A 25,287-nucleotide genomic window follows, 5' to 3' on the forward strand; every position below is an offset into this window, starting at 1 on the left:
TTTATAATCTAGCCATTCAGTCAAAACAATAAAAGCTTCCATAGTATGGCTTGTACAGCACATTTGGCTTCATTCTCAGCCTGAAAAAAGATAAATTTTCGAGCAAGGAATCCTGTCCTCTATGATGCTCATCACTGGCAACAATGAAGTTTGAAAATATGTAATTCACATGAAAAATAAAAGTAACTTCAATATTTACTGAGCATGAATTCTTCAGAAAAATAAATTTCTAAGTAAATGAGAGAATAAAAGGGAATTCTTATGGAGTTTACAAAATCGTAAAAAAGTAACTTTTGATGCATGGATACAAACCCTTTTCATTCATACATTTTTGCCAAATAATTTGATATGGCTAAAAAAAACTTCAAGCTTTCCAAGTAACAAATTCAGAATTACCTACTTGAGATAGGTTAGATTTATAATTTTTTCCTTCGCAAAATACCAGATACATTTTTCTTCACACTGTAAGCAAGCTATGGAAGCTTTTCAATTGTGTTCTCCAGTTATGTCAAATAAAATTTACTCTGCTATAATAAATAATTCTTTTTGACGCCTGAACTGATTACCCCACGGTAAAAAAACATCCAAAAATTTCCCACCAGCAATGAAGTAATTGAACGTAGGTCTCTCGAGTGGATTTAAAAGCAATTGCAGTCAAATGAAAGCAATTAAGCCCATATGCATAGCACACTTCAATTGAATTGTTAGCATCAATGCCAGCATTACACTTACCGAGTCCAAATGGTTTAGTTGGAGAGGCAATGGTAGATGGTAAAGTAGATGCATCACCACAAGCACCACTTTGGGCCAATGGGGATGTCTGGTGTAGGTGGGGGTGATGAAGGAGATGGTGGCTTTTGGATATTGAAGGACTGTTACCAGCACTACCGGCTGGCCCTCCAGGAAGCTGCTCGCTGTTAAGGTCGGCAAAGCTCTCAGAGCGGACTGGACCCTCATGTCCTCCCTCAAGTCGCAAATACTGTATGCACCACAGAAATGTAATGATAATTTTCAGAGCTTGCATTAACACTTCAGTTTTCTCTACTCAAACAAAAAAAATGAATGTCGGTAAATCATCAATAATCAATCAATCACTAGGAAAGTCTCCACATAAAAATTTTAAGAGCTTCCTCTATACAATTGAGTCAGAGAGTAAATGCATTTTAGCTCTTTGCTGTTGAGAAATTAGATACAAACGTTGATACCTTACAATGCATGCGAGGAAGAGATTACAGTAGACTCTCGTTAATACGAACAACGTTATTACAAAGTCCTCGTTTTTACGAAGCAAATCGTTGGTCCCGACGAAAAGGCCTATCCAAGCTATAGGAAAAGAAACGTTATTACAAAATTTTCGTTTTTACGAAATTACGAACCTCAGTCCCGGTCCTGGCGGTTACAAAATGAACTTGATTACGAAGTTCCACGCATAAGCTATGGCATTTGGATGGATATTCACTACGCTCAGTTTTATTAATCACGCCACGTTTAAGTTGTCCTCATGTACTGTGACCGAGAGCGTCATTTATGGTTATTTCTTCCCCATTCGCGCAACGTCATATAACAAGCTTCATTCCTGTGGAATCATGGTCACAGACTCATTACAGCTCGTAAATTTGATGTACAGTTAGTTCTCTTCCTACGCACATTCGATTTACGAACTTGCAGAGATGACAGCATTCAAAAATTTCGAATTTGGCGCCTTTTGATTTAGCCGTTAATACGCCTTGCGGCGTAGAGGAAATCGTTCTCTGGGCATAATCTGAACCAAGTATCATTCATTCCGGTGTGAAGTTAGGAACTGTTCAGTGTTTCGCCCGTTGTTCCTTGCCGTGGAGAGCGATTTTTTTTTCGGCTTCGGCTGCGTTGCACGCCCAGCTAGATCAATTCGTCACAATCGTGAGTTAGCGCACGATTGTTGTGAAGTGTTGCATTCTGCATGGTAACCGTACTCCTCGATGCCTTGCATACAGTACGACCGGTCCGATGACGGCTCAATAGGAGGTGCGGATAACACTTCGCCAGCACGGTTTGCAGCCAATCGCTGTCCCCCAAACGCACCTCACACCATCGCCTAGTCATACAACGTTGTCAAATGCATACAGAGCAGCGAAATAAGCCTGATCCACTAAAACATGCTCTTTCTTCGAATCCCCAAAACAAGTGATTCTTCCACGGGGTCCTTCACGCTCGTCGTCCTTTCCGTCTCCATTCTTCACGGAGGCCCTTATAGGCGTTTAACTTTCTCACCTGGCAACGCTGCCCCGACCTAGACTATTCTGCATGTCATCGGACAACTCTCGGCGGCCGGACCGTAGGTTTATCAACTTAGGAACAAGGTCTTGGAACGCATCTAGTTCGTAAATCGGACTTACTGTACTCGGGAGGATATCAACCCTCGATTACGTCATGCCGCATGCCGAAACTGAAACGATTTTTTCTGTTTATATATATTTCCGCATAATTTAATCGCATTTATCACACACGGTTTTTTTCGATGATTCCTGAAAGAAACGTTCATACGAACTCCGTTATTACGAACCTCCGGATTATAAGTCCGTTGAACTTCGTAATAACGAGAGTCTACTGTATAAGAGTAAAACTTTTAAATTTAATGGGGTTAAAAAGAGGAGAGCTAAAATATAGGAACATATATGCAAGCCTTGGGTAAAAGTTGACTTTTTCAAATTTCCCTTAAAAACATAGGTGAAGAGGCACTTAAATCACTTGCTCTGATGAGCCATCCCTGAGTGGACTAGGAAATGAGTAAATAATGTGAAAAAATGAAATCCCTTCATAATGTTTGGCAAAACATTACCTACCTGATCACACAATAACTGAGGTAATCACATACACTGAAGCACTTATCATTCAAACATACACATGAGTGTTTGTGTGACATTACCAATAATTTTATCATGAGTCTGGCTTGTTTTATAGCCTTTAAAATAATTTTTTAAATCTCTTCAATGCTTAACTTCAATTGTCTTACTTTTTTGTACAACAATATGCTGTACTCTTACAGGTTACAAAATATTTCAATGAAATCCCAGACCTTAGAAATTCATTTCTTGGATTTGTACAGGTGTTTTTACAGCCAAAAATGTTGATCTCAACCTAAGACTACTTAGTATACATGTCTCCAAAATGACCTTCCATGTGTATATAAAACAGCCACTCACATGAGCAAAGTTAGGAACACTGGCAGTCTTTCTCATGAAATTGTTCTGCAGCAAAGCGCTGGGAGATGCACCACCAATGCTGCTGATGGCTGTGCCCCTATTTTGAAGGAGCTCTTTGACAGCAACATTCTGGCGGAGGCGGTCCAACGTAAGGATACTTTCCACAGCACTCACTCCACGAGTATATTTTTCTGTATTTCACAGAGGAAAAAAATCAACAAATGTAAGCAAAATTTCATCATGAAAGTGCTTCAGGAAAGAAGTATACAATCACCGGCCAAAAAGACAGGAGAAAAATATCATGCATATCATAATATATCACTAGATATTGATAAAGTAATACATATTCACTCTTAATGGGATAAAAATAACCATAAACTAATAAGATTTCCAGCATCAATTTTATTGTGGCTGCACTATTCCAGTGTTATCCTGCATGAATCATTTAAGTTAATATACTGATATTTACTCATAGGCATTGAAAACTTATTTCATGCTATGTTACTCTGTTTCTACCATTCCTCAATGAAGCCACCTACTGCATAGTTCTGACATAAGGGGTATATTTGCTGACTGATGCTTACATTGTATTTTCTTCCAACTTTTACTTTGCTATATAATGTATTCATGATATGAGACAATGAAAGATACAATGTATTATTTAACATACTATGGCAGTGGTTCTATCGTTTACTGCTGCAGTCAATAAGATTACTAAGCAGCACAATATAAGAGTAAAAATTTAATAACAGTAAAAGGAAACATCCTTTCTCTTTGATAAGTACGTCTGAATTTTGTAATACCAAATGCCTTCAAAGCTGCATGGTTTATAATTTTATGTGAAAATTTTCTTGTAAATATTTTGAATGCCCTATTTATTTGTTTTCATGTGCCTAGCTCTGCGGCCAGAATGTATTAAAATATGAGAGGTTGGCACTAACACTGGCACGACAGGGAACAAATTGACAGGGCTGTAAAATGGAGGAGAGAGGCCATTCAACATCACAAAAATGAATACAAAAGATTACTTTTCATAAATTAAAATGCTTGAATAAAAATATTATGTGCACAAAAAAATTAACAAATCTTGCACAAAAAGGCCAAAGATTTCTAATGGATAAGTGAAATGAAGGACGAAATTTTCAAAATGATGCAATTTCCTCGGCCTTGGGGTGAAACTTGAATCCTAAATTCTATTTTTTCGTATGCATATAAACTGGCTTCCAACCATGGAAAATATGAGCTTGATTGAGACACACACAATGAGCACCACAATTGATTGAATGATGAACTAAATTTCAAATACAGTGCTAGCAATTGACATGACAAAGTTGTGGTTACTGCCAGTGAGGGTGGAAACTTAAATATGTGCCACTGAGTATGTACTGTGGAGCACAAGATAACCAACCAGGTAAAGTGAAATCCAGGAAAATGTAGAGAATTTCATGTCACTAACCAATATACGTTTCGCCATCACCCATGGAAGAATCCTCTCCAGAAGCCGCTATCTGGGCAAGGGACTCCCTTTCTTCCAATTCTTCACTAGCCTGTTTAAAGAGAACAACATGAAAATCACTAATGACAGAAGAGTTTCCAAAATCTAGGTTGGTAAAACAGCAGATATGAGCACACAAACCTTGGGAATGTTCGATACCACTTCATACGTGACACCACAGCGAGTCATTATGTACTCAGGTCTGGTGATTCGTCTTCTAATTCGTTCAGTCAAACTTTGTCGCTTGTAAATGTTAAGAGCTAAGCGTTTCCTCAAAACTAATTCCATGGGTGCAGGATGAGACAGCCTGACACTGGCTTTCAGGATCAGATAAACTCGTTCAGTGGCTGAAAAATAATGAAAGAAGTATAAACACCTGTACTAAACAATTAAAAAAATAATTGTATTGTACTTCAAGTTTCATCAAGAAATTTTATCAAACAATGCACAAGAGCAAGTATATATAATGTGCAGTAATTTACAGTGCAACCTCGATATAACGACACCCCACGGTGCTCTAATAAACACTCGCTATAGCGAATTGTCGCTTTACCGGAGGTGGAGCAAATAATAGCCAATATACCTGTTGCGAACAGATATACAGGAACAGGAGTGGTGCGGCGACAGATAAACATCTATCCGATAAACGTAAGCATAAATCCAGACGAAAGGCGATGTTTTTTTGCATCACTAAATTTCCTTACTCAAATAACGACTAACTATTCAAACAATTTATAAGCGCCGCACTGAATAAAAATCATGCAAAGCATTCTTTCGTCAATCATTATATTTATCGAACAACAGTTTACCACATAAATTTGAGACTGAGCACTCCATTAACTTCATTTCTAGCAGATCGCTAGCAATTACAGAGGTTAAGGAGTCTTGATGAAAGTCTTCCGGCGGTGAAACCCTCGCTATGGCGAGAGCCAACACCGAAAGGGTCTCGTAAAAACGAATTTTTTAACACTCTTATTATAGGGTCAATTGACGGTGCATCGGCTAACTCTCGTAATAGCGGGGGTGTCGCTATATCCCGTACTCGCTTTAACGAGGTTCTACTGTATATGACCTATGATTTGATAAACACATTTTCAATAATTTAAATAACAGTGACAAATATGACTTTTTGACACCTCATTTGTGATGGTATATGGAGTGCATCATTGTGCGAGACTAACTAGCATGCCAACTCTCCAATTGTCTCACAAAGAATTTTGAACTTTTAGATGAATTGAGTATTGATAGAGACTTAAGGAATAATAAAAATGCAGGCAAAACTTAAATTCCATTTGAAATACTTGTTTACTATCAATTTAAAAATCAGATTTTACTCAAAAGGCAGCACCATGCTTCTCAGTGCATATGAGATCATGGCATGACTGCTCAAGTGAAGATCCTTGAAATTTTTTGGCATAGGACCTGTGGATTAGCTCACATCAACTACTAGCCCACGGAACTTATAACTAAGTATTGACTTCTTTGCTGCTCTGGCAGTCAAGTCTACACTTGCCAAGGTGTATAAGAGGTGAGATTTCCAGAGCTGCTAGGTCTAAAGTCAAGAATTCCTTGATCTCATATGCACTGAGAAGCATGGTGCTGCCTTTTGAGTGAAATCTGATTTTTGGATTGATAGTAAACAAGTATTTCAAATAGAACTTAAGTTTTTTTTGCCAGCATTTTTATTATTCCTTACATTTCTTTTAATACTCCTTCACATCTAAAAGTTCAAAATTCTTTGTGAGAAAATAGAAGAGTTTGATTGCTTTGAAGTCTCGTATAATGATGCAAAAATGCTATACCTAACAATAACGACAATTTTATGCTGCTGTAGGGCAATGAATTGTGTTGCTAGGAAAATATGACACATTAAGAAGTAATAAGTGAAACGTAATGCATGGAATATTAATCGGTTGGATTTGGAAAAAAATTTCAAATGCATACGTGAATTTTTAATTAAATTTATATGTCACTTTCTAAGGCTTAGCATCATGTGTAGCTGCTAAAAGTAATAAACTTATAGACATCAGCTGATTTTAAGAATTTAACTATCCTGAATGGTATACCGAGTACATGAACACCACCGCTCAATGGTGAAATACTCATTTCTATGTTTAAGTGTCATTTATGCCATTAAAAAATTAAGACAAAGCCCCAATACTAACCTTCAGTGGCTCTGTTGAGATGCGCACTGTCATGAATAGATGAGTCCCAAGCTGCCTCTGCACCCACGTCTCCCTCCAAATGCCTCACAATCGGAAGATTATAAAACTTATTACCATGCTCTTTAGGCAGTATGGAATTCAGCCCAGCTATGGTCATACTTTCTCCGCCTTTTGAAGTTGATAGATCATCAGCTGCATCAAAAAGAAGACAAACGATTTATTGACTGGTTACTTACAGGGGATGGGGTGAAAAACAACAGGACTTAATTTTTTAGTTCAAAACCTTTATCTCCACCAGACTTGAATTCCTGCAACCGAGATATTTCTCTATCACAAATAAAAAATACATGAAATTATTATAAAAAATTGCAGTCAACATGGGAGCAATTGGAAGTATGAAAAGTGGAAAAGTGAAATCAAAATGATATTATTAAAATAAGACATTGCAATATTTCCACTGAGTTTTATTATTACATAACGCGTTTCATCGTTACAAACAACATTATCAAGTGTGTTGTAATGTCATCAAGTTTGTGATAATGTTGTTTGTAATGACAAAATGCATTGTGTAATAATAAAACTCAGTGGAAATATTGCAATGTCTTATTTTAATAATATTAAGAACTTCCACCATATCGTGCCCAACATCATACAAGAAATCAAAATGAATTAAGAGATGCAGTATTACCCTGCCAGAGTTGAAGTCTAAGTTGGCTATGATTAACCATGAGGGCCCCTGTATCACGTATACAGAGGGAGAGTCTCTTTAAGTCATAAAGGCTACATTTTTCTGTGATAAAAGTGGCCCCTTAATTCATTTCAAGGTATGTAATGGCCCTAAAGAATGACAGATTGCCCCATAAACAATAAACGATACAATTCCTTTCACCCCTGAAGAGGAGATAATTGAAAAGAGGTGGCAACATTGATTACCGCCAAAATACATATAAACTAAAAATTAATGGGAAAACTCGAAATATTCAAATAATATTATCCCTATCTTGTAAGGGAATCCATAGATGAATTGAGTATAATTAAAAATTTTTACTGTTAGAAATAAAATAGTGATTAGCTGATTCTTGAATACATATGAAAAGAAACAATTTTTATTGGCAAGTTACAATACTATATAACCTTAATAAACTACTTGCATGCTGTAAAAAATAATAGAAGATAATCAGCAACTTTAAATTGTAGCATATCTTGCTTTGGATTTACTATTAGTGATTAATACAGCACTCCAGCTAAAGCCTAAATCACACGATCATTCTATCCGTCATTTCCTAGTGATCACTATCGCAATTGTTAGAGTGATCACTCTCAAATGATCATTGCCGGCAATTGTTTTTCACGATCACGATCGCGATGAGGATTACCATCACTATTTTTCATCACTCGCCCAGTAGCTTTTCCCGTCGCTGAAACCTTACTAAAACCCCATATCAGCCAATCAGAACGCATTCCCATATGGTGCGATCGCAGCACAACGTTTGACAATCGTGGGAACGACATAGATAAACAAACACACTATATATTTTCGTTATGCAGGTCCTATGACAACGAGCTGTGATATCGGAAGTGATGCGAAAGACGACGACGGGAGGGACCGTGTGATTCAGAAAAATGATCACTGGAGCGATCACTTTTCCCGTCGCCAAAAGCAATCGCTCCAGTGATCACTTTTCACGACGAAAGAAAATGATCGTGTGATTCAGGCTTAACCACCAAACTGAGGTAGGTACTGGGCCGAACAAGAGGAAAAGATTTTCATGTAAAATCCTTCACAATATTACCATTCAAATCAAGGAACAAAACAGGAATGTGAGGTTCCATTCCAGACGGTGGGTCCCAATCTGCGGGAGCTCCAGGAATGCCAGAGCCAGGCTCCGGGACAAGCACAGCATTTCGCTCTTCCGTCAAACTAACCCATTGGTTCACCAAACTCTGCTCTCGTTCCACATCACGTTCAGTTTTGTCTGTTGGAGGAAGATATTTCATAATTCTATAAGTTCTAATGTTCCATGAGGAAAAAAAATTAAAATGCTTGTTAAGTGGTGCTCAACTATTATTATAGATGAATTTGAGTAAGAATATAGAATAACTACTGGAATAATAATAAAAGGAGGAGTAATCTGGATTGATTTGGCTGATATCCTGCATTCTCTACCCGTTGTTGATTTCCCCGCAATATAAGACTCTTGAGTATATCATACTCCTAAGTAACCCACTCCCAAGGGCCTTAAATCACAACCAATTTGTCAAAGGCAGGAACCCAAAAATTTCACCAATAGTTTTTCATCAAACTTTATTATAAGAGCAACAATGATGCAATGTTGATTTTTAGAGTTATAATAAGTTCAAATATGTCATTTTAATGTTAGCAACATACAAAGAAACTTTGTAAATAACTTCTTATTCTTTCATCAAAATATTTCAGTAATATCTAGCTTATGTAAAGTTGAGCAACCCAAATCAGGCACTAATAAAATATTACCCTTTGAATGCAATTACCAAGGATATTAGTCATAGGCAACCCACACATCACCATACTAAAAGGCTGGGTGGGTATGGTCAAGGGCGGATCCAGGATATTTTTCTGGGGGGCGAGGGGGCACAATTTGGGATTAAAAAACTACATGCCACAATTACTCTATCAAAAATACTCACTAATAAATAAATATTAATAAATTCTTTACTAAAATATATTAATACAGTGCAACCTCGATATAACGACACCCCACTGTGTACTAATAAACACTCGCTATAGCGAATTGTCGCTATAGCGAATTGTCGCTTAACCGGAAGTGGAGCAAATAATAGCCAATATACCTGTTGTGAACAGATATACAGGAACAGGAGTGGTGCCGCGACAGATAAACATCTATCCGATAAACGTAAGCATAAATCCAGACGAAAGGCGATGTTTTTTTGCATCACTAAATTTCCTTACTCAAATAACGACTAACTATTCAAACAATTTATAAGCGCCGCACTGAATAAAAATCATGCAAAGCATTGTTTCGTCAATCATTATATTTATCGAACGAGAGTTTACCACATAAATTTGAGACTGAGCACTCCATTAACTTCATTTCTTACAAATCGCTAGCAGTTACAGAGGTTAAGGAGTCTTGATGAAAGTCTTCCGGCGGTGAAACCCTCGCTATAGCGAGAGCCAACACCGAAAGGGTCTCGTAAAAACGAATTTTTTAAACACTCTTATTATAGGGTCAATTGACGGTGCATCGGCTATCTCTCGTAATAGCGGGGGTGTCGCTATAGCCCGTACTCGCTTTAACGAGGTTCCTCTGTATTTGTTTTAAAAATTTAGTCAATTTTTAAGCCTCTGAGGGGAGGCTGTGCCCCCCCACCCAAAATCCACCTATGGGTATGGTGGGTAATGGCCCTTATTTTGGATATGTCTTTGTTATTTTAAACTGAGAAATACAGAAATCTGTTTTTCAACTCAGGAACATAATACATATTTGCAATTTTTACGCTGCTGGGGCCATGATTTTCACACCACCAATTTCCCACAAGTTTATTCACCACTCTTCAGGGTCCCTTACCAAAGATATGCAATGTTAGGAGTTGTTATTACCATGATGTATATCCCTATTCGTAAATCCAACACTATTTTTACCAAGGAAACATTGAATTTCGAGAAAAATAAGTGTTATGGCTTTAAAAATGCAATAAGCACTGAAAGATAGTTGTTGACGAAAATCAAATGACAGCAAAAGGAACTACATTCATCTGCTTGGGTAAAATGCTATGAAATATCTCATTTATAACATAATTTTAAAAATTACAGAGAAAACCTCTGTATCCACATCCAAAAATATTTATCCATGGGATCTTTCAGTTTTACATGTAACAAATCATGAATGTAAAGAGTATAATAGGGATACAATATGATTTCCACATTGATATTATTGCGTAAGAACCTAAGTCAGATTTAAATGTACTGTAACTTACCTTGTTTGTTGATTATTCTCTGTATTTGCTGATCAAGGTACTCCCTCCTCCGCATTAATGCATCACTCCATTTGCCTCTTAAAACAGACAAATCTTCTTCTTGATAAGAGTCAAGAGGTTTCTGCAATCGATTCCTGCAACAATTAAAGAGAATTCATGAAAGTTGATAATTACTCTCTTCTTCTAATTGGTACAGAGGAACCTAACTTCAACGAGTATTCATAATACTCGGAAAATCACTCGTTATATCGGGCACCCATAACATCTGAAGGTGAAGGATGAAACCCTTCAATTCCAATACCCTTATAAACATACTGTTTTTCTTTTGCATCACCACCGTTCCATCTAGTTTCATCAGTGCATTAGCTGTGCATGTCGACATTGGCTTACTTGAAAGGCACCAAATTTGCAATTTCGAGCAAGCTTGAATTTTTCCCATGTCCGTATTTCTGAAAGTTCGTAAATCGAATGTGTGTAGGAAGAGGACTAACTGTTTGTCCAATTTACAAGCGTTAATGATTGGGTCGTCATAATTCCACAGGAATGAAGCTCATTATATGATGTTGCGATGTTGCATACAGAAGAAAGAACCATAATTGACGCTCTTGGGAACAGTACACAAGGAAAACTAAAATGTGGCACAGTTATTAAAACATAGTGTAGTGCATGTCCACCTAAATGCCATTGCTTATTCGTGGAACTTGGCAATTAAGTTCATTTTGTAACTGCTGGGACAGGGACTGAGGTTTGTAATTTCGTAATAACATTTCTTTTACTATATATTTGATAGGCTTTTTCGTTGGGACCAACGATTTGCTTCGTAATAACGAGGACTTCGTAATAATGTTATTCGTATTAACGAGTCTTCTGTATACGTCTTATGTTTCATGATAATTAGATGTTTAGTGGCAGGTAATATAGGTATATATTGTACACCTGTTTCCGGAGTCATTAGTTTCACCCTCAATGGTAAAATGGGTGAACCCTGTTTACTTTCATGTGAACTAAACATAGCCATGACGAAATATACTCCGTAACACTGAGCACAAACTGTAGCAAGGACTTCTTGGACTCACAATATTCATATTTTTAACACATAAATCATAGGCCTTTCGATGGTATACTGCCAATCACTTGTACAACACAATTCTTGCTACATGCTCAACTCACCAAAACAAGCTCCCATGGCATCTACATTTCATAGGTTGTAAACATTTCAAGTTGTTAATGTAATTGCTAAATTACACAAACACTGAATGCAAAAGCAAATTCTTCCATTAAATGATTCTGACAGTGATGCCACATGAGAAATATGTTGGGATAAATTAGCAAAATTATTTTCATTATATGAGTTCTTAAAAAGTTGACACAATTATCAAGAAAATATTGAAAACGTAATTTGAATGGATTGCATTTAACAAGGGATATCTACTTAAATGAATCCAAAAAGTTTTCTTACCTCATTGTTACGCTACCAACAGCTAGGGACACAATTGATTCACATATGATTGGAAGGGTTCCTGAATTTTGGACGGGTACAACACGGACTTGAATACGACGTTGTTGGCCTTGACGAAGTTGAAAAACACCTCCTGTGGGTAGGTATTCACCTCCGTTGCCACCAGTGCATGACACTTCAACGGCAGTGTATTCTCCCTGCTCATTCAGTTCCTGGATCTCAACCCAAACCTAAATCATAAGGAAATTACTTGATTAACATAAAAAAGAAATGCCAAATATTCTACCTAAAATCCAATAGAAGTTATTTCTCACTGGTGTAGCTAGGAACATGCCTTTGGGGGAGGATGGGATGGCCTGGGGTGGCGAGCCCTCCCCCAACACAAAATCTGGTAAAATTTTTGAAAAATGATATGCCTGGAAATACATTTTACATCATTTTGGCGCTAAAGATTGAACCTTATGCAGTTATTACCGTATTTCTCTGAAAATAGTCTCCCCCCTAGTTTTGAGGCTTCAAGTTTCGGGAAAAAATTAAAAAAATTAATTTGAATCTATTCCCCCTTTTACTTTTACCACAGTCATGTTTGCAAAAAAAGGGGGGACTTTATTCTGGTAAATACAGTATACGTCAAAACTAGATAATAGCTTTAAATATTTTTTTTTTCTCTGAGGCTTTGGCAGGGATCTATACCCTCATCCCCGCCCCCCATTGTTACGCCACTGTTCTTTGTTCTTTCTCTTTATTTTCTGGGTAAACATGAAGTGATCAAAAATTTATTTTGCAAACAGGTAAAAGTTGCTATTAATCAACATGAAGTTTGAATAGTTGGCAGATTATACCAACCTGCACATCTGCATAAAAGAAAAAAAAATCTTAAAATGTACCTGAGTAAAACCAGAAAACGAGTATTGTTCGTGTCAATAGTATTAATTTGCATAATATATAATATGAAACTTGAATAAAAAGTAATTATAATAATTATTACTGATTGCAAGTTCTTTCTGAAAGAATAAAAATATGTACATGCTACAGAAGAAAAGACACTTGATTTTAGAACGTAATAAAAAAGTTGAATTTTGTTTATCTAAATTGTCATTGGTAGTACTTTAAATATACAACCTATACTAGGTTAGATGTCACACTTACTGATTTGATAGTGATTTTGTACTTAAATGTGTATGCTAATACATGTGGGAAAATTTTTATGAAAGACATAAGGGCATTGCATCCATCCTTTGCATAAAAGCAAATTAATGACAGGTGATGGCCTAAAAGATACGGCAAATGAAATAAACACACCTCAATTTTTCTGGTTAGCTCTGACCACCGATCAGCAAGAGATCTTGCTTTAGCTAACTGCTGTTGTTGAACCTCCCAGCCAGGACGAGCACGCGAGAGACCAGAGCATCTGTGCCCCCACACCTCTATCGACAGCGCTCCTTCTGCAACCGTGAGAAGAAATCAGGTGTTAAGTAAATTTAACTTTTCATTTTGTAATAAACCAAAATTAATAGCATACCAATTTGCACAAAATGAATTGAAACTAAATAAAATGTTGAAGTCAGTCATAATGAACAAATCATTTCCAAATAAATTTCAAGCCAAGAACAAATATGCTTACATGAAGGTAAGGCCATTAAAATTTCAACAGCAATTCAATAAAATGAAATACTAAAAGGGGGAGCCATTATAAACTTAAAGAAATGAATTAACTTAGTAAAAACATTCATAAACCACAAATAAAATAAGGTCTTGGGCACTTCAACGCCATCTTTGTCTATTCAGATTATAAATTTTTCACCAAACTCAAAAAGGATTACTCTTAATTCAACAATGGTGATATTTCATTTATTTCTGGAGAAAACTTTTCTTAAAAGTCTTACGGCTATATATAAAAGTCTTTCGCATGGAAAAAAACCAAGGCCCTCATCTGAACATGAATCTTCAAAATTGAAGCTCATTGTTAGAATCTTTCAATGTTCATGGATCCCAACAAGCTGGTAAATCAAATTAAATTATGCTGAGTAAGTAAATCTGATATTGAAGGATTCATGAAGATTTAGACGAGATGCTATTACCAAGATTATTCCACAGAAAATCAATAGGAAGGAGCAAAATGAATAAGCAAACTGACCAAAAGAGAAAAGTGATTTCATCATAAGATATCAAATTGATTAGAATTTCCAGCCCCAAGTCTATAGATTTATGATGGGATGCCAAACTTGATCTCAAATTCATGTTCCAAATCCAAGAGGAATTTTGAATGAGAGAAAAAACAGTCAATAATGGAGTATGAATTACTTTCTTCGTTCGTTTTTAAATGAAAAATGCAAGTAGATTGGCATGTATCTATAGAATATTGATGCACCGAAAGAGGGCAGCATCCAAGCATATGGCCATGTGAATTCAAGTGATACCTTGGGAAACCTCAATGAGGGATACTCATACATCTGAGGCTGCCCAGCAAAAAGAACAGCCCCAACCCAGAATGTACATTGATAAAAAAATATTAATCACACACCAGTGGATTAGTCTGGGGTGAGCTCTATTCTCATCTATTCCAACCAACCTAAGGGTTGAAAAGCACAGTGACCAGCATCTTCGGAGTCATTATAGGAGTGAAAATCTTAAAAATGACTATGTACAAAATTAATGTAATCATTCATTATCAAATATAAAAAATACAAACCTGTACAGTGCTCCACGAACTCTTCAGAGGTAACAATGGTGAAATCTTTCGTGTGATCAAAACGGAACGCCATGGAATCTCTATTGTTGTTAGTACTAGTATTACTCCCAGACCTGGAAAGAGTCCTGCTTTCGGATAAAATTGATGCATTCGCTGCAGTTGGAGTTTGGGCCGTTGAGGATTGGAGTGGGGAATTAATATTATTTTGTACAGGTGGCGGCAGGGATACATCCCCTGGGTGAACAGCGGGTGGTACAACAATGCTATCGGAGTACCCCCACATATTGTACTGGCAAAAAACAAAATTGGACAGGGACGGGGGCAACCCTGATGCCTGCTTGATAGTAACCTGAAAAAAAAATACAGAAATAAGTCCATCATTTGCCAAAAATGAAGTTCAACAAAAATTCATCTTTCATGTTGAATGTGTTCAACAAATAGAAAGAATGTTTTGAAAGGAAAAAGGGGACGGCTTGATTTCCTTCATTACTTTCCAATCAAGCAGTACATATAGAAAGGCTGAAATGAAAGGTTACCATTACATTCTCATATGAAGACATATAGGTACAAGTTATCTTACTCGAACGGTTATCTGGTTATTTCCATTGTAGTTGTCATCTTCCCTGCCACTGGAGCCATTGGAATTGCTGTCTCCAGAGCTGTCTGATGCAGTCTCACACATCCTATCCTGAGGAAATACTCCTGCAATTCGGCAGAGTTCAACCTAAAGAGAAACAAGCAAAGCATATTTTTCACTTTCAATCGGCTTGAAAAATAGACAAATTCCCAAAACAGAAATGCGCAGAACTATAAAAATTTTGAATCAAAACAATATCTCTTGTTGCTTACAATTAGTATTCGTGCATAGGGACATTGATGGATTTTGTATGCTTCACTATTGTTGATTAGGGTTGTCAGTATTTAACAACTACATAAAATAGAATTTTACTTATAAGAGAATATTCTGACAGTTTCTTTCCAAAGTGATGAGCATATATAGTCATTTGAGTTCTACAATTCTAAATTATTCTAAGTCTAATTTTGTTATGGTAGCCTGAAGTAAAAAAAAGTCTTATTTCTAGACCATATTTATTCACCGACTTCAAACATCAAATATTTGTTTTTCACACTGGTCTCAAAAGGGATGAATAATTTGGCATTGAAGTTCAGTTTTGACCATGAGAAAAGATAATTTGTTTCTCCGAATATATTCCCCCTCTGAATACAAACCCCCCCCAAATTTTGAGGCTTCAGTTGGGAAGAATTCAAAAAATGCATTTGAATATAGTACCCCTTTTACTTTTAATGATGGGAATTTTTGGTAAAAAAGGGGGTACTATATTCAGATAAATACGGTATTTCCCATTAGTGCAGTTGCATAATGTAATTTAACTCAGAGTGTGTTTGGAGGCAATGATATGTATAGCCTTTGTTATGGTTATTTTCAGATCACATAATGAGAAAAGGACTTCGGTTTACCCTACAGTAATTTTGTTATTTGTTACTAGTAAATCAATATCCCAACACAACCTCTATGACATCCAAGTTACTCTTTGGTGCAGTCTCCTCGGCTACTTTACTGACATTTTTACGAGCAAATTTTAGCCTTACAAAGAGTACATCATTTTATTTAGACCATGCTAACCACAAAAGACAGTAAAAAGTACTTTGAACCAAGCCAACATAAGGTGGCAATTAATTGCCCTTTCCAGTTGTTTTTCCCACCCTGCAGCGGCCTTGCAATAGATAGAGATGTTTCTTTGGGTAAGTCTCGAGAACAACTGACGGTGACTAAGCAAATTCTCATAATACAGGAGGTCTTGCTGAAAGGTGAACTGATTGTGATGTGTTTAAAAGCACATTAATTTGCATAACACTCGTTGGATAACATAGCTTAGCTTATAACAGGTAGATGAAATAAAACATGCATGGAAGCATAGCATAATTTTCTTTTAGCTTTAAAAATCAAGGTATAACTAAATGATGACTATAAAATAGAGGTGGATCGAATAGCATTTTTCTTGAATTCGAATATCGAATAGGAATACAGTAAAACTTTGATTTTACGCAGTTGGAGGGACCGAAATATGGGCACTGTGTAAAATCAAAGTGTGTAAAATCAAGAGTTGGTATTGAGGAGGAGTATAGTTTTCAGGATAACACTGGCTCATTATTTTTAGAATGCTTAGTCATACACTTTTATATAGTTCTGATTTAAGCCACAATCGGAACCAGAAAATGTCTTAACGTGAGGTTTTACGGTAAAAGAGCATGAAATCCTTTTCAATCGCGTACGATGTATGTCTCCCGGATTCAATTACTCATTTGGCAAGAAAATGAAGCTTAATAATCTTATTTACTCATAAGCAACACCACAGATGACGTGTTACCTTAAGAGAAACAACGTTGCATTCCTGAACAATGTTTCCCATGGTTGAATTGCTAGCATTTCTGGCACTAAGATTACTTCTGTTACCCAGGAGAAATTTCGGAATGGTGATACTTAATGCCCGAAGAGAAGCTAATTTTCAAAAATATTCTCATTAAAAGCAGTATTCAGGAAATCCGTTTAACCACCAGCAGACAAACAAAGATTGGAGATTGAAGAAATGAGGTATCTGAAGAAAGTCATCCAAATTAACCCCATTAATAGGGAGCAAAATTTCGCTAATACATCACAAAGGCTTTACACACTGTGGGCCTGGGTTCAAGTCCTGGCAGTAGCAGAAACTTATCAGAGATGGCCCTATCCCTACCTGAGTGTAATGTGGAGGGCACTTCCAGTGCACCACTCTGTCCAGCAGATTGTACGTTAAGTCCTGGTCCCATTGGAGCCTATCATTACAACCTGGCTAATGCCAACATAGGGTTCCTATCCCCCCAGACCTTACTTCATGGCGCTAATGACCCTAGCTGTCGGTTACCTCCTTCCAAATAGCATACCATAGATAATATGGAGCACAAAGGACCCGGGATATTCGAAATTTAGATTTTTCCGGTGTTTAGATCACTTTTTTTAAGTGAGCTATTTAAATAACCACGCAACTACCGTCATGCCGCCAGTGATGAATAAAAAAATGATTAATAGTCCGGAACAATTTTCCCTCTTTATAATTTTTACGCATTAAAAAACATTTTCCCATGAAATTTTAACATTACTTGATTGAATCTACCGGGTATAGCTTCTCTGCCGGCATTCTTCCGCGAATTCAGCGCCGGGACCTTCGACTTACAAGCCGTGAGACTCATCTTCACATAATATTTTACTTCCCCATACCTGATAACAACACCGGACACTTTTTGAATTTTGATTTAATGGTGCTAAGCCATTCCTGAGTTTAAAGGGACTGCCTTATAACTCACATCTTGAATTTTACTTCAATGATTACATGACGATTGATGACGCGAGTTATTCTCCGAGGGCATTAACTCCCTTTCCGTTAAAAATAAATGCTTGCCACGTAGCGGAGTTAAGCTAACAGCTACAGTGGAACTTGGTTAGTACGTTCCTCCTTAGTACGTTTTCCTCCTTAGTACGGCGATTTCCCTCGGTCCCGGTACCATCCGAACAAAATACAGGTAAAAGAATTTGGTTAGTACGTTTGAAAAAATTGCGCTTTCCTGGTTAGTACGCTCAATTGCTTGCCGTGACGCAACCCGCAATTCGTTCTCTAGTGTCTTTTTAAGGGTCACAAACGTCTGAATTCATGATTTAATTTATTATCATTAGTCATTAACATTCTTCCATTCATTCCACATCTCTTTCTTCTACCGCAATTTATCCAAATGCATTTCTGAATTCTTGTGACGTGATGAAAAATAAAATGCGGCCATTTTTCGGGAATGTCTGACTATGAAAAACTACAACCAATAAGAAGCCCCAATTTTCCCCACCCCGAGCTCCTCACCTTCTGTTGCCTTTGGAGCGCTTGGGAGTGCCCACTGCTGCGCACAAAGTTCGTGAGTGGGCAATTGTTGCTATTGCACGAGTTATCATGATGAAGAAATGAGTCAGACAATTTCCACATTATCTAAAGCAGTACTGTTCCATAAACTCGACGTCGTGCGTATTTACTTGACTACTGTTGCGGGAGCAGACGATCCTCAGGATCTCCACGCGAAGCTTAGCTTAAAAATAATTGATCTCGGAACGAAAGCAGACGACATTAGACAAATTTTGAAAGTAAATTTCAACTGTTTAATATAAAATTTTCTTGTAATTACGTCGTAATCTAATAGTCTTGCGTGTCATCAGTCGATATATCGATCGATTTTACAATCGAAATGGTATCATTCCAGAAGCGAATGTCTACGGCTGTTGCCGTAATTTGAAAGTCAATATAATTTTGCCCAATTTTTATGATGTTTAAAAAACCAGTTGACTTACTCCGGGTTGTTGTTATATTCTCCGAGTACGCTGTGAGAAAGAAAAATGACTTGTCTTCGCTTGTCTGAGCTTCACTCGTCCTCGTTCTGTAAATATATATAGGATAAATCACGGGAGATAGACGCCGTAATCATGAAATCGTCTCCGGGATGTCCATGAAAAATTGCGATTTTTATTCACATGGTATTGTTTTTCATGGTAGCGCTCATTTTCTTGATTTTAAATGTGAAAAGAGTTAAGGAAGGCGATCCTATGAGAACTACCGATAGTAATTGTAATTATGACGACTTTTTCACTGATTGCAATAACCCCGACTGCTATTATTTACTTTCCTCGTTAGTACGTTTTCCTGGTTAGTACGTTCATTTTTCGTGGTCCCTTCAGAAACGTACTAACCAAGTTCCACTGTATTTAAGTTCCAGCCATGTTTCATTTAAACCCACTGACAATGAGATACAAGATGAGTCAGTTCTGATTAGTGCGCCGCGCAAGCAACTTTCCCTCGCCTCCATTCGTCCCGCAGATGTGGGGTTAGCCCGCGGGATGAGACAATGCATGCTGCTTTTACCATCGTGTTGAATCACCATCGACTTACGTCCATACTAGAAGTACGACTATCTTTTTTGGATCACCTTGGATTTTGGCAAAATTTTGGCATGGGAGGATTTTTAACGGCTCATTTCGCCGTTATATTTCGCTGGGGTGACGGAAAACATAGCGTTGGCAAAATTCTAGAAAACCTTCCGTTAGGGATAGATATTCCGTAGTTCATAATTCCGAATTAACGACCATCTACTGTAATTACAATAAATATGTTATAAACAGCGTCGACAAATAAGTTGAATAATAAACGAAAGGTGATAATGTTAACATCTACGGTGATCATCTGTCTTAATCAAAAGTAGTTATACATACACGGCGATTGCCGTAAGTTTTAGGTTTCGATATCCTTCTACGGCAAATTTGAACTAAGAGCGATATTTGCGTTCGTAAAGGAGCCTGAAATATTACTGAGAGGGCACGGGGGGAAGCAATAATTAGATTCACGATGTTTTTAGTTTCCCGCTCAACAGCACGACGTCATTTCAACTGGGTAAAATCAAGTTTACCGGCCTCTTTGGGGCTGGGGTAATGCTGCGCAAAATCGAAAAACTGCGTAAAATCAAGAAAAGATGTAAAATCGAAGTTTCACCATTGCAATTCCCTATGCTTTCCGGCCGGACTTGAGTTTCGCTGCGTAAAAACGAGACTAGATGTGAAATCAAAGTGCGTAAAATCGAAGTTTTACTGTATTTAATTACCGTATATGTCTGAATATAGTCCTCCTTTTTTCTCCAAAAATGCCTGTGCTAAAAGTAAAGGGGGGAACTATATTCAAAAGCATTTTTTTAACTTTTCCCGAAACTGAAGCATCAAAATTGGGGGGTGGGGGGATTACATTCAGAGGGGGACTATATTCGGAGAAATATGGTATTTTCCGAATACCTCACTCGCATATCAAATACAGCATTATGTACTGAATACTATATTTGCATTTTTCCACCAATTTTAAATATAAATGACAGTTAAAATAAAAAAATGCTGAACACTTTGCAAATATTCTACTTCAATACGCTCTTAGATCCTGATGCAACTATAACCCACGATTTCATAAAACTTGCGTGCATGGAGCAGCGCAATTAATTTGGGTTTTTTTTATTATATGCATATTGAAGGTTATATTATTATCAATGCTTCACTGCATTCATGGAAAAACTTAAACTAGATAAAAAATTGACAACTGCTTTACAATCAGAATATGTGAATTTCATCATGCAACAGGGAGTCAGAAAAGGAACAGCCAATCACGCGTGCATTTGAACCTATGTATACATCCCTCTCACTCTTGTTCTCGTGGAGCCATCAGCATTTTAGATATTTTAGTGCTTACTTTCAATGATAAGTTGTTATAAAAGTATAATTAAAGAAATGAAACAACCAAATGTGCTAGACCTTCATGTAAGACCCAACCATTTTCTATGGATTTGAAGAGTATCATAGACTATCTGTGCTATGTATTTGAAATTTGAATAACTGATTACTTTGTGTCATCAAATATCGAACAGTGTAAAAAGCTCATTATTTGAACGTCCCATCCCTACTATAAAACTAAGAAATCATCACAACTAGTATAACATTGAAATGAAGACAAAATAAAATACATACCTGCAACCTGCCAGCAACTTCACCCTGCTGACTGATAATAGGAGTATGATAGTCAAGCTGCACGTCATGGAAGAGCACTTCTAAAAACACGTTAGCCACCCCGATCAAATTATGGTTTTCCTGGGATTCATAGAAAGGGTCCAGCTCTTTGGAAACTATGCTGCCTATTAAGCCACTGTTCTGCACACCCTCACCACCACACATGTCCCTCTCCTCACTCTCGTCATTGTTATTCCTCTCCCCACGAGACTCACTCACATCTCCATCACCACAATTACCACTCCCATTCTCAACATCCCCACCGTCTTCCACCTCTCCCTCCTGAAAAACAAATCGAAGCATATTTTTGAGCATTTTGATTCACATATTAAACACACACAAAAAATTGCAAGTTGCACATTAGCCAACCTTTTATTCTGGTGGTGCCAAAATCGATTTTTAAAAATTTTAATGTACAGCAGTGAATGAATGGTAGGAGAAAATAACGACTACATAGTTACCAAACAATTAAATCAGAGAAATAAGAGGCAGTTCGTATTTTAAAACCACTGAAATGATTTCATGGCCACTATCAAGTACGTAAAGGGAAAGTTATTTCTGTTGACTTGAAGCGAGATTACCTGATTTGGCACCTTTCCCTATTTTTTAAAGTAACATTCAATTAAGCTAACTTTTGAATGGAGAAATTACACATGGAATATATTCAGAGATAAGATAATTTTTTGATGATTGAAGCATTACATCACATATTGAATATAAAAGTGAAACTGCCAACATCAACGCCATATTTCACCAGAGCACCCTTGCGTTACTCACAAGGGGTGTTCTGGACCCCATCCCACCCTATATTTCATTGTGTCATTTTTTTGTCTTTACAATACTAACATAGCCTCTTCAGTAGCTTGAATGTGATGTTTTCATTCAAGTGACATCAAAAACCTCAGGTACACAATATAAACTGCCTTTGCAGAAACCTCGAAAAGGGATCATGATCATGCCAACCTGCAACCAATTTTCCTCCAAACCTTATAGTGTTCGGCCTAAACTTCATAATTTAGACATTTTGGTTACAATATGCTATGTATTCTGGTATTTTATAATTATCGGTAGGAAAATGCTTCCTATATAAACTGCGTCATTTTTGCTCACAGCTTTGCTTCTGAACATCCCAGGTATCTCTGTGCAAGTATAACGTGGTAGAGCGATCTATTCTTCCTCTTCAACATAAAAAAACAACACCTGAGGTACATATTTAAAAAACAATAAAGGTTTATAAGAACAAAATATTGTGTAAAATATTATGCAACAAAAATTTTTTGAGCTGTCAGGAATACCCCATGCAGCTAAACAAGATCAAAAAATGCAAGCCAGTGACGTCTACATCTACATACATATTACCAAGTGAAACACCTCAATAGGGATGTGGCAATGTTGTGTTAAGGCCGTATCACACTAGCGACTGCGGCTGCGACTGCGACTGGTTCGTCGACCAATCAGAGCGAGGCAGTCGACGCTGCGACTGCGACTCCAAAGAATAGCCGACCGGCTATTCTTCTGAGTCGCAGTCGCAGTCGCAGCCAATCAGAGAGCTCCATTTCAATCTCGCGCGCTTGCGGCAGACGTGTTTGTTTGTTTTGGTTACCGTAGCGAGGGAAGTTCAAGAAGGTTATAAGATAACGCTGAGATAATTTCGGATTTTTAAAGTGAAGATGGAAGCCCAGTATATTGGATATTGCACCCGAGTACACAGGTGAATGAAAATAAAGTACGTTTTAACATATTTTAGGAACATTTTCAACAATTGCTGCTCTCTATCTATTCTTTGGGCTTTCGTAAACAAACAAGCCACAAGCAGAAATGTTCATACGTGCGCATGCGCGATCGTGGCGTCGGCCGCAATGTGTGATGGGGTGCAGTCGCAGCCGCAGCCGAAATCGCGGTCGCAGCAGCGGTCGCAGCAGCGGTCGCAGTCGCTAGTGTGATACGGCCTTTAGGACAAGTGATTAAACAATAAAAAGGAAAGGCTTTAATGAAGTTCCACCAAGTATTTATTGAAGTCCTTCATCGTTCAGGGGAAAAACGAATTCCCATACTTGAGTGTTCAACAAAATGTCTCTTTTGATTTTTCATTTCTGTCAGACCTGGAAATATATTGGGATTCTAGTATGATGTTCTCCGTGTTGCACTGAAAGATATCTTGTCTTAATTGCTTAAGCAATCTAAGCCTGGCACACAGCCTCCAAGACTTTGGTGCCTACCCGCCTTATTCAATCAACATCTGCGTGACACTTTCCGTGTGCCTGTAGTGGTTTTTGACAAATCATACCCCTTTCCTTTGTATTTTAATAAGTCTTATCTTTCTGTACTCATATGCTTGTTGTATATTCAAGGTTTGACGGGACAAGTGCAAAATAGCACCTCTCTTATAGTTTTTCATAGGAAAATCTTCCCACACCATGATTGGCGAATCCTGGCTTCTTCACGGCTCTGCCACAAGTATTTCTTATATGCGTTCCCCACAATAGGTTCGAAGTTATTGTTGGGTTAATAGAATAAACAAAAGCAACTCCACGCATCCATATGGACAGTGGAGGTATAAAGCTATGATAGCTTCTACTCACAGGAGTCATTGAGCAACTTTGATTTTTCTCCGCTCCCATTTCTTCCTTGCATTCCTCATAGAGCTCCCTCATGTCTATCAGCTTATTTTCCAATTTATCCATGGACCACACCTGGCTTCCCATCCCTTTCCTCTTCACCAGAATGGCTGGCTCACTCACAAATGCTCCTCTCTGTTCAAATGAAAAAAAAACACCGTTTACAATAATCTGAACACATATTCAAATTACATATGAAACAGTTAAGTAGATGTTCTCTTTTCAAATATCTAGGCATGGATATAATAAAGAGTTGACCTTCGCTACACTGCCAAAATAACATTGATTTTAGCACTGAGAAAACAGAAGAAAAAACAACTGGCACTGGTTCCAAGAAGGCAAACTACTGTTAGGAAACAAAAGAAGAAATGCCTAAAAGATTCAGTCCCACGGTTTTCTTCACAATGATTTCCAGATTTCATCAGGAGAATTTAAATATTTAATTGATTTGGTAGGTTATTAATCTCATTCAAATAAATTTATCAACAACACTGAATAAATAACAGCTAGATAAATATTTTCAAGCAAATCTTAAACCTAGAATAACCTTGATTGCCTGGTAATAATAGCATTAGAAATTAATAACTTATCAGCAAAAGAAGAATGCGAACTGAGAGAGTGTACTTTAAGCATATACATAATCACAAAATGACTGTCCATCTTAACTCTTAATGAAAAAAAAACATATCCATTAAAGTTGTTGAACATTTCAGACAATATTTATCTGCAATACCTTTCGATTTGGAGAGAGATTGGCAGGAGGAATTTGCAGGGTGACACCAAACGTTGTTTTCCTCCCCATTTCCTCGGCAAGGAAATTTGCCTCCCTCACCAATGCGTTGGCCTTTACTATGTCCGCTTTGAGCTGCCCCAAACTTCTTTTGAACATTTCATCTCTGTAAAAAGGATACAACATTCATTAGTACCTCCAGTGATTGGGACTTTACTCGGGCACAAGCAGAAGAAACAATGATAGTTCTTCACAGAATAATTTCTCTACATCCAAGGCCATCAAATAGTATGTCATCATTCTAAATATACCGTATTAGTGGCCCTGAATTGCAGAC

General features: G+C 37.3%; 1 protein-coding gene across 6 annotated transcripts in view; it reads right to left on the reverse strand.

Moving 5' to 3' along the window:
* The window catches only part of LOC124154478 (kinesin-like protein KIF13A), a 226,883-nt gene that overhangs the window by 27,450 nt on the left and 174,146 nt on the right, over positions 1–25,287 (reverse strand). For all 6 annotated transcript variants that reach the window (XM_046528239.1, XM_046528238.1, XM_046528237.1 and 3 more), the window contains exons 14-27: positions 24,954–25,116; positions 24,185–24,355; positions 21,564–21,884; positions 15,552–15,695; positions 14,972–15,320; positions 13,582–13,724; positions 12,280–12,509; positions 10,821–10,954; positions 8,636–8,818; positions 6,843–7,034; positions 4,819–5,024; positions 4,639–4,729; positions 3,183–3,373; positions 733–979 (exon numbers count right to left, since the gene is read on the reverse strand). In XM_046528239.1, the coding sequence (XP_046384195.1) occupies positions 733–979; positions 3,183–3,373; positions 4,639–4,729; positions 4,819–5,024; positions 6,843–7,034; positions 8,636–8,818; positions 10,821–10,954; positions 12,280–12,509; positions 13,582–13,724; positions 14,972–15,320; positions 15,552–15,695; positions 21,564–21,884; positions 24,185–24,355; positions 24,954–25,116 (2,765 nt within the window). The remainder of the gene's footprint in view (positions 1–732; positions 980–3,182; positions 3,374–4,638; positions 4,730–4,818; positions 5,025–6,842; positions 7,035–8,635; positions 8,819–10,820; positions 10,955–12,279; positions 12,510–13,581; positions 13,725–14,971; positions 15,321–15,551; positions 15,696–21,563; positions 21,885–24,184; positions 24,356–24,953; positions 25,117–25,287) is intronic.

This window comes from Ischnura elegans, chromosome 2 (assembly GCF_921293095.1).
Source record: "Ischnura elegans chromosome 2, ioIscEleg1.1, whole genome shotgun sequence".
Classification (NCBI taxonomy): Eukaryota; Metazoa; Arthropoda; class Insecta; order Odonata; family Coenagrionidae; genus Ischnura; species Ischnura elegans.